This window comes from Neopelma chrysocephalum, unplaced genomic scaffold, assembly GCF_003984885.1.
Source record: "Neopelma chrysocephalum unplaced genomic scaffold, ASM398488v2 Primary Assembly neopelma1_23, whole genome shotgun sequence".
NCBI classification, from domain to species: Eukaryota; Metazoa; Chordata; class Aves; order Passeriformes; family Pipridae; genus Neopelma; species Neopelma chrysocephalum.
The window spans coordinates 4319277-4335184 of NW_020897691.1; the positions used below are offsets into that span (position 1 = coordinate 4319277).

General features: G+C 39.8%; 2 protein-coding genes and 1 long non-coding RNA gene across 8 annotated transcripts in view; 1 reads left to right on the forward strand and 2 right to left on the reverse strand.

Moving 5' to 3' along the window:
* GPR137B (G protein-coupled receptor 137B) overlaps positions 1-4016 on the reverse strand; it is a 29443-nt gene extending 25427 nt beyond the window's left edge. Inside the window, exons 1-4 of one of the 3 annotated variants that reach the window (XM_027684865.1) lie at positions 3915-4016; positions 3553-3661; positions 3000-3082; positions 1044-1093 (exon numbers count right to left, since the gene is read on the reverse strand). In XM_027684865.1, coding sequence (XP_027540666.1) covers positions 1044-1093; positions 3000-3082; positions 3553-3578 — 159 coding nt within the window. In that variant the 5' untranslated portion in view covers positions 3579-3661; positions 3915-4016. Of the gene's footprint in view, positions 1-1043; positions 1562-2999; positions 3083-3552; positions 3662-3914 lie in introns of those variants that run through there. The other 2 variants (XM_027684848.1, XM_027684858.1) reach the window with 2 other exon arrangements.
* Positions 4017-8773: 4757 nt separating this feature from the next.
* On the reverse strand, positions 8774-13097 carry LOC113968382. Its single transcript, XR_003534492.1, has 4 exons — positions 13018-13097; positions 9926-9999; positions 9599-9840; positions 8774-8943 (listed from the first exon to the last, which is right to left on the reverse strand). It is a non-coding gene; the product is annotated as an uncharacterized LOC113968382 (long non-coding RNA).
* The window catches only part of NID1 (nidogen 1), a 54103-nt gene continuing 51110 nt past the window's right edge, over positions 12916-15908 (forward strand). For 2 of the 4 annotated variants that reach the window (XM_027684898.1, XM_027684889.1), the window contains exon 1: positions 13149-13248. Coding sequence is in view for 3 of the 4 variants with exons in the window: in XM_027684889.1 (XP_027540690.1) it covers positions 13246-13248 (3 nt within the window). In the remaining variant the exon portion in view is untranslated. Of the gene's footprint in view, positions 13000-13148; positions 13282-15908 lie in introns of those variants that run through there. The other 2 variants (XM_027684876.1, XM_027684884.1) reach the window with 2 other exon arrangements.

Sequence of the window (15908 nt, forward strand, 5' to 3'; positions counted from 1 at the left end):
TCCAGGGCTGGCTGATGCTCTCTTGACCAACTGCTCCTGCACTGAGAAAGTGGACTTTGACAAAGGTCATTTGGGTGCAGGCTTGGCATCCTGCTCCAGGCACTATAGTGGGATTGAGGAGATAGAGAACCCAGTCTCTGCCCTCCTGCGAGCTCCCTGTGCGATCTTAGGCAAGCCCAGCAGTTTTTCTTTGCCTCAGCATGCCAATATCCCACCCTGCAGCCCAGTGCAAGATATCCAAGTTCACCATAAATGTTTCCAAGCAATTCTAATTGCAGCAACCTGGAGCACTGTGCAGCCTAACTCATCTGGCTTCTTAGCTGTCAGTGGCACAGATGAACTCTCAGGAGCTATTTCTGAAATGTTGATACTCTATCCTTTACTTCACTGTACAGTAAATTTACCTTTATATCAGAAAGTCCTCGAAATAGAAGGGGTATCTCTGTACAGCACTTAGCACTTAGTGGGGTCCAGAGTCAAATCTGTTTGTAATAACGATAATTACAGATATTTGGGTCTGCAGTAGGGCTTGATCAACAGTTTTAATTGTGATACACATAGAAATCTCACTCTTAGAAACCTGATAGCTAACTCAAGAAAAACTAGGATGTGGAGGGGGGTTGCTGGCAAAATTAGAAATTACAATTCTGACTGCACAGAGGTCAAGTCTGGCGAGCCAGGAGGTATATAAAGTCTAATAACAACAACAACAATAATAAAACATAATAATAGAACGGCATTTTGTGTGTCCAGCTTTCAAGCTCTCCTATACATTTTTCCCAAATCTTTAAATTAAATGACACCCATTTTATAGACAGTAGATATATTAATTGCCATTCCTGCAATGATTACTTCAGGCTTCAGTTTCATTGTAACATTGATCACTTGCATATAGACCAAAAGTTAAAATAAACTATTAAACAACCAAAATTTGCTTTTTGCATTGCCAAGGTAGATTTGTAAATTACATTTTTCTCATGATTCTTACAAAACACTGCTTTACCATTCTGTCAGATTTAATCAATCAAATATCTGTTGCTTACCTGTGTGAAGTAAAGATTCATCAGAGTCAAGGTGAAAAACTGGAGGCAGACTGGGAAGCAATAGAGAAGCCAAAAGATGAAGGGGCTGAGAGAATTTGCTGTAACAAAGTCTTTGAAGTAAAATGAAAAGAGCACTGTCCTAAGAGAGGCCCAAAACAAGCACAGAAACAGAAAGACAGTTTGGTAACTGAACCTCTTGTGCCTGTAGTGAAGGACCAGCCAGAGCTGAATGTAGATGAACACAAAAAGCAGTGAATAAAAAACAGTATATACAATGGTCAGGCCCAGCTTCACATACGGAGGGACAGCTGGCGTCAGGGTCGGTGGAAGGGTGTCATTTTTCAGTGGGTCCCACTCCGGGGCCTCCATTTGATATCAGGAATCGTCAGAATTATTTATTAAGTTTGGCTGCCGCTGTTGCCTCCTCCTCCTTCTCCTTTCATCTTCCTACAGCATAGGAATCAAGAAAATGAAAGAAAACAAGCTGCACTTCCTCTTTGGCAGCTCACTGTGGGCTGGTAGCACATGATCACAATTCAGAATGATTCATTAGGACTGCCTTTGTCAGCAATTGGCAGGGAACAGCTCAGAAAGCTGCTCTTTGCTGATGTCTCTGCACAAATCTTTACCATCCTTAAGAAACAAAGAAATCCACCAGCCCCTTAACAGCTTACTGCTGATTTTTTTCTAAGGAAAATTATCTGGATTTTAAATCAGTTAAGTAATGTTCTATTTTCTACAAGAAGCAAGTACCTGACATTTTCCCAGTGTCAGCCACACTGTTTCTTTGTAGTATTTTTTTTTCTTGTCTTCTGTTTAGCAGGTACTTCATTTAGCTGCATTTTGTTAGAAATCATTTTAAGCACCTTCAAGTATTCATGAAATTCAATCTGCTGTAGTAAGCTGTAACAATTCAGTTCAGCATTGCAGAAAGCTTTGTGTTCATAAAGAAATACACAATTTGCACACAAATCTAACACATTCAGTTTCTTCTTTTTCTTGTAACATAAGACATTTCATTGAAATGGGAGAAATGGCACATCAAGGCTTCCAAATATAGCATATACAGGAACAAATAAACCCTCCTTAATACCCAAATTCACCAAAGCATATGTGCAGCTACAGGTTCTTTTCTTCTTGGTTGTTATTTGTGCCATCTCTGTGGAAACAGCTGACCAGACACGCCTTCTCACAAGTGTGCAGATGTGCCCTTGGGATGAAATCTATAAATTAATAGGTGCTATGACAGGTTGATGGGTTTGACTCACGGGGGTGAGAACTGAGAACTGAAACTGAGTGGTTTAGACATTCATAGCGTGGTTGAAATACTTCATATCTCTCTAGGTCATGTATAGTGTCATATACCATAAAACAACAAGGTTTTTAAAAGATACCTTGGTATCATGGCTGGAGCACAGCCATGTTTTGCTCTATCATTTATAGTAAGCTGATTACAAGAAGTGCTTATTACTCAGAACAATCCCCAGGGAGGACCCCACATTTCTGGTGAACAGTGAAAAAAGATTCCTTTAGTGCAAGAGTCCATGAAGGGAACTAACACAGTGTACATGGTATGCAGAAACTGACACTGAGTATCAACTAAAATAATGATTTCCATCTTAATGCCTTGCACCAAGAGGAGTTCAGAACTACTATTTTGTTGAAAAAGACAATTACTATAATTGTGCTTATTAATATAAATAAGCAGACATATGTTTCAATAATTATTTAAAAATATCTCTAAGTGAACCCCATCCTGCCCTAAAAATACCCACACTGAACCCTTAAAGCTATGTTCCAAAATTCATGGTTAGGTGCTGAAACATAAGCAGTTTGATTTTCAAGGTGCTAAGCGAACTCAGGTCCCACTGACTGCAAAGGGATTTGTGGGTTCTCAATGCTTCTGTAAATCAGGTCACTGATTAAGGTGTCTAGATATGATTTTAAGACCCTTACCAAGTGCAGTCAGCTTTGGAAATCCTGGATAAACAGCTAACAGAAGCAGAGTGATACACAGCACTGGGCTATTGTGGATTCGACTACTACAGAAATATACAGAATGCAGAGTGAATATGAGAAAGAGGAGAGAGGATAAGAAACGTCCAAACACTAAAGCCCATGTACATGTACAGAGGTATGCTATAGCTTGTACAGAAGGAGAATTTTATGGCTTCAACATAAGTAAACTTGGACTTAGTTTTAAATTAGCACTTGCTCCTATATCCTGTGTATTTCCCAGAACGACAAGAACAAAACAAGTAAAATTTACTTTATACCGGGGCAGAACATGGAAGACTGAGCAGTCACTGAAGCAAGTTTGTCAAAGAAGCTGTCTGTGCTCAGGCCATAATGTTCATTAGGCAAAGGTGGGGAAGATAAAAGGCCTGAGCAGGAGTTTAGACAATATGCATAACAAATAGAATAGATACAACGAGTTATATTGTAGTACATACTACAGAAGGCTCCATCTCCCAGATCAGGAAAACCTGTCCCCTATATTGATACATACTTTCTTCTAGCAGACAAGGAAAACATCTTCCTAGCCTTCCTCTGTTCCACTGGTAGTCCAGCCTTGTATATCCCTCAGCCTCCACAAGCCCAGTGTACACATGCACTATCTAGAGGACATAGTACAGCAATAATAAATTCAGTGGGTTACACGCCACCTCTCTGCTCTCAGCACAAACTTTCTGATTATGCTTGTGGCTAACATTAACCCACAGCAGCCATAAGCACTGTATTGCTTTTTATCAGTGACCTATAACAACTCTTCACAGTTTGTACTATAAGTCTTTAACCTGTTGCATGAGGGTAAAGGCTTCCACAACATACCTTCAGCAAAACCACCAGGATTCTAAGACTGTTGCATGCCTGAAGTATACTATAAAATGTACAGGGAAGCAAGCATCCATTTCCACTCAATAAACTGCAGGTTTCCCTTAGTGCCCTCGTGGATGTGATTGCCAACTCCAGTTTCATGCGCAGCACATTGTAAACAACTAAAGAAAATGGCTCTAAATAAAATGGTATTCTTGGTCAGGTGTTGCCAAGGGGCAGCAAAGAACAGTGGTTACACAGATTGCATCACAGACATCTGTCCTTGCCAGTAGGCGAGCAAAGGTTGGTTGTGAAACTCTGCATTGCAGCATTAAAAGAATCTTCCTAATAGATCTAATTTCCACGTGGTTCTTCAGTGCTTAAGAAGTTCAGTCAATGTTTGGTCTTCAGCACACTCCTGCTGCTGTCCAGGGATGTTGGGCAATTCCAAACCATCTGTTTGTTACTGTTTTCTTTCTAAGGGTCATTGTTCAAAGAAATAAGCTTAAGTGGACCTCCAGGGTTCAAAAAGTTGCTTATCTAGGCTGTCCCATTGCTATTTGACTTGAAATGAACAAAAGTAGATAACATAAAGTGCCTGGATTCTGCAAGTTGAACTGCTGCCCCTACTGCTGTGCAAAGAGGTCTCGAGTTCTCATCTTTGATGTCACTCGCAGTTAATGAATTTGCTGGGAAGACTGTTAGCGAATCACTGTGCTAGGGCACTCTGCACCTAATGACTCTCACTAGTGTGTAGTTCTAGAAGTCTTTTAGAAAGGATTTTGCAGAAAAGAGCACTTATAAGAAGGGAAGAAAATAAAGTAATTTAAGATTTTGTTCGATAGCGAACCATCTTCATATTTGATATTATACTCTAGTAGTCCAGAAAATTTGTCCTTAGTTACATGGGCAGGTTTTTTCATTCTTTTGAGGCTTCATGATTTCTTGGACTGTGTTTCTCATGCCTACTAGGCTCTCATGGTTTAAATGTGAAGTACTAAGCAAAGTATTATTGCTGGATGTTGAAGTCCACCCTTCTTCAAAAGTTGTTTTTCTCTAAAATTATCTGAAAAATTGTGAGGCCATTCCATTCAGTTCCACACCAGCTGAGGCGTACCAGGAGAAGTTGCCAGATAGACAGGCTTCTTGCCAAACCAAAGACAAATAAAATGGTATTCTGGTTCAGCATTTTCTTTTGCTCCATACCCCATGACGCCTATGATTACGAAATTCAACAACAATATTTTGAAGGAAATAATTCTTCCTATATCTATTAAAAAAAACAAGTGGGACAAAAATCTGATGTTGAAAAAGGTCTGTCAAGTAGCTGGTGGAGAATGGGACTATTAAGACTCTTTGAATTAGACAAAGGGTAGAGATACTGTGGAGTTCATGATGATTTAATACACCCAAATTCTTCACAACACTTACGCCTCCTCTTCTTTCCTTTTGTATCTCACAAAAGCACCAGCTCAAGTCCTTGCACTCCACTTATTTAAATTTAAATAATTTTTTGGAAAGACAAATTCTTCTGAAGCTTCTTGCGATGGGACTATTAAAATAGAGAAATTTAACTATGTGGTGTAAGCACACACCTTCTGCATCTAATACTAAGGCCAATGTAATTTGATGACGTCACATTTCCTGACGAGAGATGGTGGCCAGGATGCTGAAAAGAATGGACATTCCCTTGGAACAGATTTAGCAATCTGATTTAACTACTGGGCAGGCACCTAAACCAGTGCCCGTTCAACATGATAGATGAATTAGACAGTAAATCCTGAAACTGTAATTTCTCATTTGTCTTTGGATTCTGAGAACCTTGTTTGAAGCCTTTTCAATGCTACTGCATTGCAGAGCATGAGTACTTAGCCTTGGAAAATACTGCTGATGGGATACTTCTGTCCTTCATTTGGAATGGGCTCATCTCCAAGCCATGGAGTACGTCACCATCGTTGGGATCCAGCGTCTCTGTGCCATTCAACATTTAGCAACTCTGTTAAAAGCCAAACAGAGGGCTGGGAACCAGTTTTCTCAAGGGAAAAAATGTCCTTTCATTGTTGGGCTTTCTCTGTGCCTGGGCATGTTAGATTTCACTATTAATCCTGACACAGACCTCATACTCAAAACATGTCTAAATAAAACCCTCATAATAAATCAGGATTTATTATTCTAATCTCATTTAGGTCATACAGTGGCGTAAACCAGTACAAATGAAGGGCCTTAACCCATAATCCTTAAGGCAGCCAAAGCTTCCATTGGCTTCACATAAAGTAATGCCTACGCATCAAGGGCAGGAACTCACCGCGCAATCAGAGTAATGAAAAGCAAGAAAAGAATGGTTTCATGGTTTCAGCCCATACTTGACCATAAGAAAATTTTCTAAAACAATTAAGTATGTTACTCAGTGAATAGAAGATTGAAAGAGACACAGCCTGAAAATGGAAGCATTAAAACATCACTGCCTCTGTGTCCTTTCCGAACTTTATCTCTATTAGGGTGGTTAAACATAGATTTCAGGCTCTCCTGCAGACTTTTCCATTGCGCAACATGCAATAGGAGCAGTCTCAAGCTTGGAGTTGCAGTCTGTATTCCAGACTGGTAAGAAAATCTTGGACACCCTGACATTTATGTCTATGATGCATGTTCCTTGGTTTTTAAAGCAAGACTCAGTAAACTGAGATCTAAGAATAAAAAGAACTGAAAATGATTTGTTGCTTTTCACTGTTTAAATCATTCTTTGCAGCTTTCAGTTTCCTGGATGCCTCCATAATCCAGAAAGATGCTTTGAATCTGTGCTGGCTCAAGTAGAATATATCCTCTCCTTTGCTAGCCTTCTCTGCTTTTTTGACTTAGGATTTACCACCTTCTTTGCACCCATCCCCACCCCCCACTGGAAAAACCCATTAAAAAGGAACTAAAGCAGTTAGGCATTTCCCTTCAGTGGGAATTCCCTTAGATAGGTCAGTCAGCTGTGTATGAGCTGACTGGAAAAAGGAGGTGGATTAAATGCGGACCGATAACAGAGGGTGAGGTGGATTTGAGTGCTAAAGATCACTTGGCCCTCTGTCCAGAGGTTTCATATTATCTATGACACTTTCTGGCAGGAAACACGTCTTCTCTTCACAAGAGTTTTGATGGGTAAATAATAAAAGTCCATTTGAAAAGGGATGATTTTAGCCACATCCAGTAAAGGGAGTTAATTCATTTTCTTCCCTTGGCTTCTGATACTTAGATAACATGAAGCATCTGGCTCATAGCTAATAAAGCCCTAAATGTTAGAAATCACCTGCTTCAGCTCTGATTATCTGTTCGTTCAAGCAGCTGAGAATTCATCTGTGGAAGCAAAAAAGTCCAGAATTTTTCTTAAGCCTTCTCAGGTAAACGAGACCTCTGAAGGGCCACTGCAGAAACTTGTCAGCTCTTGGGTTGTCCTTGGAGTAGCGATGAAGACATTTTTATTAGTGAGGGACTCCAGTCTGCCCTTTCTGGGATAAAAAACAGGATGGAAAGCGGTAGCCACCGTAGCGGGTAGCAAAGGATTGTGACTGCAAGGTGATGTAACTATGCAGAGGAACAGAGAATTCCTGAAATATGTGTCAAATTTACAGCTCGGAGTTGAATTCCTACAGGATCAGTTTTCTTTGATCATTACTGAATCTACATTTTAGCACATCTCGAAAGACCTGAAATACATTTGTAAATCCTGGGCTAAAACCAAGTAGTAAACAAACCTTCATAGAAAATTTGCATTCAATATTGAACACATAAGATTCAGACAACAGCACCCTGTTCTATCATTTGTATGTTGCATTCCATGTTTTTACACGTGCGTTTGTGCTGTTACTTTCCTGCTGCCATATGACTTGTCCAAGCTCTCAGCCTACACCTGAGGGCAAAGGACTCTGGTAGCTCCTCCAGGTTCAATTAGAGGACCGGGAGAGAGCTGGCACCTCATCTGTCAGGGCAGCAGGGTGTCATCTACAGCCCCCCAGATCGTGCTGCGTCCTCACCCCCTCCGAGGTGCATCTCTGTCAGCAGAAAGGAGGTGAAGACAGTACGGGAGTCTTCACCTCGATCCACCGTCCCTCCATCCGCGTGTGCCGGCAGGCAGGGACAGGGAGGGCTGACTCAGAGCCCCCCACCAGCCGCCCCGCTTTGCGAGCCGCCACGACACCAAAGCCGTCTCGTCCCGATGTGCGGGGCCACGGGGAGAGGCGGAGGCACAAGGACAGCCCCGGGCCCCTAGGAGAACGAGAGGGAATGAGAGGGAGCGCTGAGGCGGGTCCTGCGCGACCCTTCCTCTCAGGCAGGGCAGGCAGAGCCACCACCCTCCCAGCCTGTCCCGCCGGTACCACCGCGCCCCCTCGTGGAAAATGAGAAATGGGAAGGAATGGTTTTACCAGCTCCTTCTGGATGGGTTTAAATTCTGGGTTTGTTAGCGTATTTGGGGTTTTTTTTTCTTTTTTCTTTTTTTTTCCTACTGATCATTTGAGATGGACACAAAGATTGAAGCTGCTTGCTTTCCTTTGCAGCTCTGAAGGTATCAGCTTTTCTGTACTGCCTGCCTGTGAAGATGCCTGTTTTCTCCATAAAGCTCCCCTGGAAGAGAAACAGAGGTTGTTACATAGGTTCATGTCCCTTAGCCAGCTGCATTTAGCCAGGCAGTTTCCTGTCCCGACCAGTAGCTTTTCTGTATTCGCCCCTGTTGCAAAGCATTAACCAGCATTGTCCTGATTGCTTCTGCAGTGTTTTACTTGGTTATGAACTGTGCCTCAGTAGCAGAAATCAATTGTGCTTTGTCTCCTCTTCCTTTACATCAGTAACATACAATTATGTGAAACACAATAGTAGCTGGCTTAACAAAATGTTGGTTTTACTGGGGGAAAAGTGACAAGTACATATTGCATGTTCATAAATGGAACTGCCTTTGCTTCTAAGACACTGAGAGATGACAGTTTCACGAATGCAATAATCATGCCAACTGCTTATGTTTGTTTTTACCGTGCAGAACATTAAATGCATGAGACTTCAAATGGACCAGCTGAAAAAATTGCTCTAGTGGGTGGAGCAGAGCAGAGAACTGTAAAAGTGTAAAAAAAAAGAAAAAAGAAAAAGAGGAAAAGAGAAAGTTTGAAGAAACAGAGCTGCAGATGTTATTACAGGAACGACATTAAAGAAAAACTCTGCTTGGAGACAGCATGTGCTACCTCTCAGTCTTTGGGGTATTTTTGTAAAATTCTCACAAGCAAGTTGTTTGATGATATCATCATGTGGATAGCAAAACCTTTGTCTTTCTCATTCCTTTTTATAAACCTATTTCTATGTAAGTTTATTATATTAAATAAGCATCCAAGCCACTGTTGTGGTTTAACCCCAGCAAGCAGCTAATCAACATTATTATACCAAATCCAAAAAAACCCACTGTATCAGCTGAGAAGAAAATTAACTCTATCCCAATCAAAACCAGGACAACTACAAACATGATTTCTTAATAATCATATTTGGCAATACATTTACAATAAATCATAACTGTAAAAGAAAAAATACAGTGGGTCACTATATTAATATTAACCCTTAATATATTAGTAAATATAAATATAATTGAAGTTATACCTAGATAATAATTTATAATATTCAAGTATTCAGTAATAAGATATTAACTATTTAAAGATTAGGACATGGTGGAATTAAGGTTTTCAATGCAAGTTTTATTTGAAGACATTTTGTGGTTTTACCTTTAGTGATTGTTTTTCCCCCAGGATCCATACTTCAGAATGGTAGTGCAATAAGTGTTGTAGGAGGAACCAGAGTTGTTAAGAAGCAATATGGTTGCTTGTAGGGTGTAAGATATTTGCGAATTGACATTTGGTAAAATAAGGGTTTGTGTCAGGTCATATCAGCTCTTTGTAAGTACAGGGTGAGGAAAGCTGAGGTATTTTGCAGAGAAGAGAGTGTAGAAACTATCCAGTAGTACATGCTGTGAAAGGAAGAGGAATAAAATGATTTAACAGCTGGGATGGAGGGCAGGGAGAAAGTATTTATCCTGGACATACTTCTATTACCTCCAGCTGTTCTGACTGTAGTTTATTTTGAATGAAAATCCAGTATAGTACAATGGCAAGTTTCCAATCCCCTTCTAGAACAGACAAAATTACAGCAAAATTCCTTCAACCATTTTTGCTATTAAAATGTTTTAAGAGTTGTGTACCTATGTGCAGGTGTATTTGCTTCATTTTAACTATGCCATTGCAGATGTTATCTGTATGTTTCATCAGAAACTGCTGGGTTTTTTTTATTTTTCACATTTGGTTGCCCCATATTTTTTAAAAAGTAATGACTCTCTCAACCTCAGCTAGGCAAGGGTGGTACAGCCACTTGATAAATGAGTAGAAAAAAATGTACAGAACTTCAAACTGCCTTAATGAAAGAAACTGAACAGATGAATTTGAGTCTTGTTAATCAGTACGAAATGGTTTTAGGTTTGTATAATTAAATCTGTAGGTTTAAATTCAAGAGATGTACTAAAGAGACCTTCATCAATGGCATCGATGACACAACTAAAATCAAAAGTAATTTTAGCTAACTGACAGAGCTTGTTGGAATGGTTATATGACAGGACTGCTTGTCCCAATTGTTTCTCAGTTTCATGACATCAAGTGTGCATAACATAAGTCATGTTAAGTATTTGGTTTCTTGATAACCACAAGTATAAAACTGTAGTCCTACAAGGCATATGGCTCTAGGCCATTTATTGCACATTGCTAAAAGCATGTCCTGAGTTCAAAAATATGGCAAAAGGGTACAAAGATATGAAGAAGAAAGTAAGAATTTCCAGGACTGTATCTTCAAAGGTAGGCTATGCAAGCCTCTGTCTGTATCTTCAGACAGCTTTGGTTATAATTTGGTTAAGATTTTATCCAATTTATTCTAATGACCTACCCGTTTTATTGTGTTTATGTCTAGCAATAATTTTTAATTAAGAGAAGCAAAATAGTAATGTCAGAATGTTTGCAATAAAAAAGAGTGTGATTTGGTAGTTAGAAGTCAGTAGGGGCAGTGGAGAATCAGTTTCACCCATAGAGCTCTATAAAAATGAGTTACAAAAGAAAAATTCAGTCTTCTAAGTATTTTCATGAGACATACTAAATCTAAACTATTTTTGTTTCTTCAGTTTACAGAACTTTGTAAAAAGAAAGTGATTTCTATTTTTAAAAAAAGGTGAAAGCGAAATTAGTTATTTGTACCATATATTCTCTTCATAAAAGCCTTATAGCAGTATATAAAAATCAATTTAATGTTAGAAGGAATGGGATATATTGTGGAAAAAAAATCTTTTCACGGAAAAGTAAAGCAACTACTTCTCCTTCTGTGCTTTCTCCTGCAAGACAGAGAACATGGAAAATTCTCAGCCTTTCTTAATTGGCCATAAAACACAGAGACTAATGAGGAGAAAATACAAAAGTCTCTATCACATTTTGTGATAGATACCTGTGTATGCAAAGCAGTTGAAAATCCTGAACACTCAGTAGTACCAAATTCTATCCTTTCAGGGGGATTCCACTAATATAGACTTACAGTCTGAGTGTTTTATCTTTCATTATATATTCTTTGCTTCAACAGTATTTTTGACATTTTTTTACATTAAGATATTTTATGAGGCTTTTTTTTTTATTTGCTTTGCTAATACAAAATCAGAGCATTTTTAAACTCCTAGAAACCCACATGCTGCCAAATTGTTGGAAGAATCTTGAGCATTACCAGAACTGGAGTAGCTAACTTTACTAACAGTGCCACCACTTGTCTTTTTGCACAGAGACAGATTATGTTGATTCTATCCTCCTCCTCTGGGACATATTTCTATCTTGAAAATTATGATTGCTTTCTTTTTTGAAGTCACTGTATATATTGATTTCACTCCAGTTTGTATGATGTACTGGCTGAAGATCTGACACAATATATATTCTTACACATGGTTGGGGCATCCAGGAATTTGTGCTAAGATTCAATCTAGTCATTGCATATGTATTCTGTTTCTATTTACTTACATGATTTTATAGAGCATATTTCAAAGGCAGTCTATCCATTTAAATTCCACATAAGTATCCAAATCCATGTAGTTACAGTAAGCAAATATAATGGCTACTAATGACCTTCCCCAGGTTCAGTCTAGGTGGTTTTGGTTATATAATTGGTAAGAGTAATCAGAATCAAATATACATATCAGCCAGCTCTTGGAATCACTGCTACTCTGCAGGAGCAGCCACTAAAAAAAAAAAATAAACTGTACCAACCTGCATGAATGCACATACACTAAAAAAGAGAAAATATCCCCTCAAAAATAAATATATAATCAGATATGAACTGGTTGAGGTAGGCCATTATTTTCAACATGAACCTTTCTCATTTTGTTATTGGACACCTCAATATAGACTAAGAGTTTCTTTAACTACACAAAATAAACATTTTTAGATCAGTAATTTACAGATGATCTTCAAAGAAAAAAAAAAGTTAAAATATGTTGAATGTGCTTAAGAGTCACCGCTTCTGAATCAAACAAAAGATATTTTTTACAAGCTGTCATGCACCCAGACACCCTCTCTGCTACAGGTGCACTGACTTAAGTTGTCCCTTTTTTTTGCTTGAATTTTGAGCATACTCAATGGCCAGAAATCTCAGAGGAAAAATATTATGATGATAATTTATAATAATTTAAATAATAAAATATTTTTTAAAAATTAAATAATTTACATTTTAATTACAAGCTACAAAGTATATATATACAAATACATATACAAAAATATATACAAAGTATATATTTTAATATATGATAACATAGTTTATGAATATTGTAATTAACACTAAAATTAAGTGCTCTTTCTGTGCATAAGCTTTAAAGTCACTGCCCCTGCTTTTACATAGCATATGTGTGTAGTGACTGGAGGCAGCTGGAGGCCACTTACAGAGAGTATGACCTACCAATATATTTAGTAAAACGGTGTATTTCTCTGGATTCTACATAACAGATCTAGCAGCAGCTCCGATCAGCCGGTTCACTGCGGGTGTGTTCATGGCAGAGGCCAGCGGAGGGTGCTGGTGTTACTGTTCTGTGCCGGAGCACGGTGGAAAGGAACCGAGGGTAATGTACTGAGAGTACCGTGTGCCAACGTGAGGTCCTGTGGTTCCCCTCTCAGCGTGGCCTGTGCAAACTCCCACTCGCCACAGCCTCGAAAATCCATGAAGTAGTTAATAATGGTTGACAGTGAGCACGGTCTCCAGTCAGAAAGACAGGGTGTGTTAGCTACGGACGGCGGGAGGTGGGGCAGCAGGAAGGCAACAGCTTCCTTTGAGAAGGAGCCTGCAGCAGAGTGCTCGAAAAAGCTGTATGGTAGGAGTCAGTGGTTTGTCTCTCCTTCAAAGTGTAAGGCTTGAAATATTGGTAGACAAGAGCTTTTCATCAGTCACTGGTCTCAGTCTGTCATGCTAGGGATTTGAGTTTGTCTGAGCTCTGTTTTGAAATATCCCTTTGGAGCTGCACAACAGAGGCTTATGTCCTTTAGCATGGAATCGTAGAATATGCTGAGTTGGAAAGGACCCATCAGGATCACTGAGTCCAACTCCTAGCCCTGCGCAGGACACCCCAGGAATCACAACATGTGCCTGAGAGCATTGTCTTGAACTCAGAGAGGCTTGGTGCTGTGACCACTTCCCTAGGGAGCCTGTTCTAGTGCTCAGCCACCTTCTAGGTGAAAATATTTTTCCTGATATCCAAACTAAACCTCCCCTGACTCAGTCTCATGCCATTTCCTCGAGTCCTGTCACTGGTCACAAGAATGAAGAGATTGGTAACTGTCCCTCCGCTTCCCCCTGTGAGGATGTTGAAGACCACAACAAGGTCTTCTCCAGGCTTTGGCTCCATAGGTGCGTCCTTTGTGGAGAACTTTTGCTTCCCCTGTGATATTGTAGTTTCTTGGCTGTCCTCAGGCAATCCTGATGCCAGCTTTGAAAAGTCACCTTTTAGAGGTTGCAAGGTCATCATGGCTAGGCTTCGCGAACGAAGATTTGGGAAGGGCTCTACCCACGTTTGTTGCAAGCGCGTTGGTGGCTAAAAAGGCCAATACGAGACAGGCATGTCCGGTTGCAAAAGGCACAGCAGAAAGACTCCTTAGATGGTATATTCTGCAAGGCACGATTCTTTCTGCGTTGTCTTTTCTCCTTAAGGGTGATCCTGCGTGCTTTCTCAAAAGCATCAGCAGCGTTACTTGAATCTTTGCTGGTTGGTTTCACAGGCGTGGGACCTCTGCCAGGGAGAAACTTGCTGGAGCCCTCAGCTGCTGCTTTGTTATGTTTGCTGTTTGCCCACAGTCCTAAAGGGAAAGCCTACAACACCAAGAAATCTTTAATACTCACTGAATAAAGTCTGAAGAAATAAACTATTAGGCGTAAGAAGCAGGAGACAATCTCAACAAGGATTAACTTCCAAATACACCTTTTAATCACCTTAGTGTCTCTTGTGTAGTGCTCTCTTTTTGGATGGCACTAGCTTCACCCAGTTTTTTGCTCCTTCCACCAATACCAGTGCCTTTCTTGTGCCTAGCAAGTCAGGCATGCCTACTCCTTTCCTTTCTCCAAGAATCCTTCCTTGTTACTGAGTAGCAGTATTTCTCCTTTATTCAAACACAGCAGGCCCTCATTTAGAGAATTCACTCAGCCAAGCATTACTGGAGATAAGAGAGATCTTCTGTCAATGAAGAGATCCATTTTATCATGCAGGATGTCAGGACCAGCATGAAACCAGACCCTGGGTTTCGTTTGATATGGCTGGGAGTACACACATGGTTAGGCAGCCACCCAGCTCTTGCTTCTTTACCTGCAGGATGGGATGCCCAAGTTGTGGTCTAAAGTTTTCCATTGCTATGTGATCAACTCCCTTAAAGTAAATGCAACAATTTGCATGAACAAAAGCTGATCATGATAGGGCTTATACTTGTATCCTCTGACTTAAAAGACTCAAGCTCTCTTTCCTACCGTCCTTCTCTCATCTGACTCCTTTTGAAATCCTGGTTTCCCTCTCCCTGGTTATTCCTTCTAAGTTGAAAAAAAGACACCCTCAGAGTAAGAAGTGAGGTTACTGAGGCCAGGGTAAGTCCAACAGGCTTCCTCCTCTCGGTCCTGGGTCTGTCTCTGCCACAGCAGGAGCAGCTGAAAGCAGCTGGTTCAGATGCTGGGACAGTAACTAAGTTGTTACTCTATTGAAGCAGTACATGCAACAAATGTTTATGTCTGGTACCAAAAACGAAAAAGCTTGTTCAGTGAAGATAGGATCTTTGGACATACAAATTTCTTGACCTTAGACAAGGCTGAGCTGTCTGTGGGGATTTCTGTTTAAGTCAGTCTGAAAAGCACGAGAAAATTATAGTAAACTGTAGGGAATGTTCAGAAGTCATAGAAACTAGAAAAAATGTTACTGTTAGTGGCAGTGAAATAATAAGGGCAATGTACCTTTAAGTTCTTCTGTATGTATAATGTATATGCTACTAAATATAAGCCCCAATGTTGCAAATACTCAGGCAAAAATATTCCCAAGTTTTGGAGAACACTTAGACACATGAAACATGCAGGGCATGCTGATGAATATCTGGAAATGAGATATTCAAGCAAGCAAGCAAGAAAACTAAGTTAGTCTTGGTCACAGTTTACCATGTAAAATGGATGTTACGCTATGGAAACTCTAAAGGTGTTATTCAGGCAGGAATCATACCAAATAGTTTTCTCTTGAATTCTCCTATCTTTGTATTTTGCTGTCTTTGAATAAGAGGGTTATTTGAAAAATACTGCACTGTCAGGGATGACTTTATGCTATTGTGTTAAATCAGTCTGTTTGTTTTACTTTACTCTGAAGCATACATCCTGTTTTCAAAGTAATGGCACACTTTATGGATATCAGAAACAGCTTGCAGATATTTAAGACCAACCTTTTCATTCCTCCACCACACAGAATGAAAATTGCTGCATAAGTATTGTATCTTTTTCTGCTTACTGAGCTGT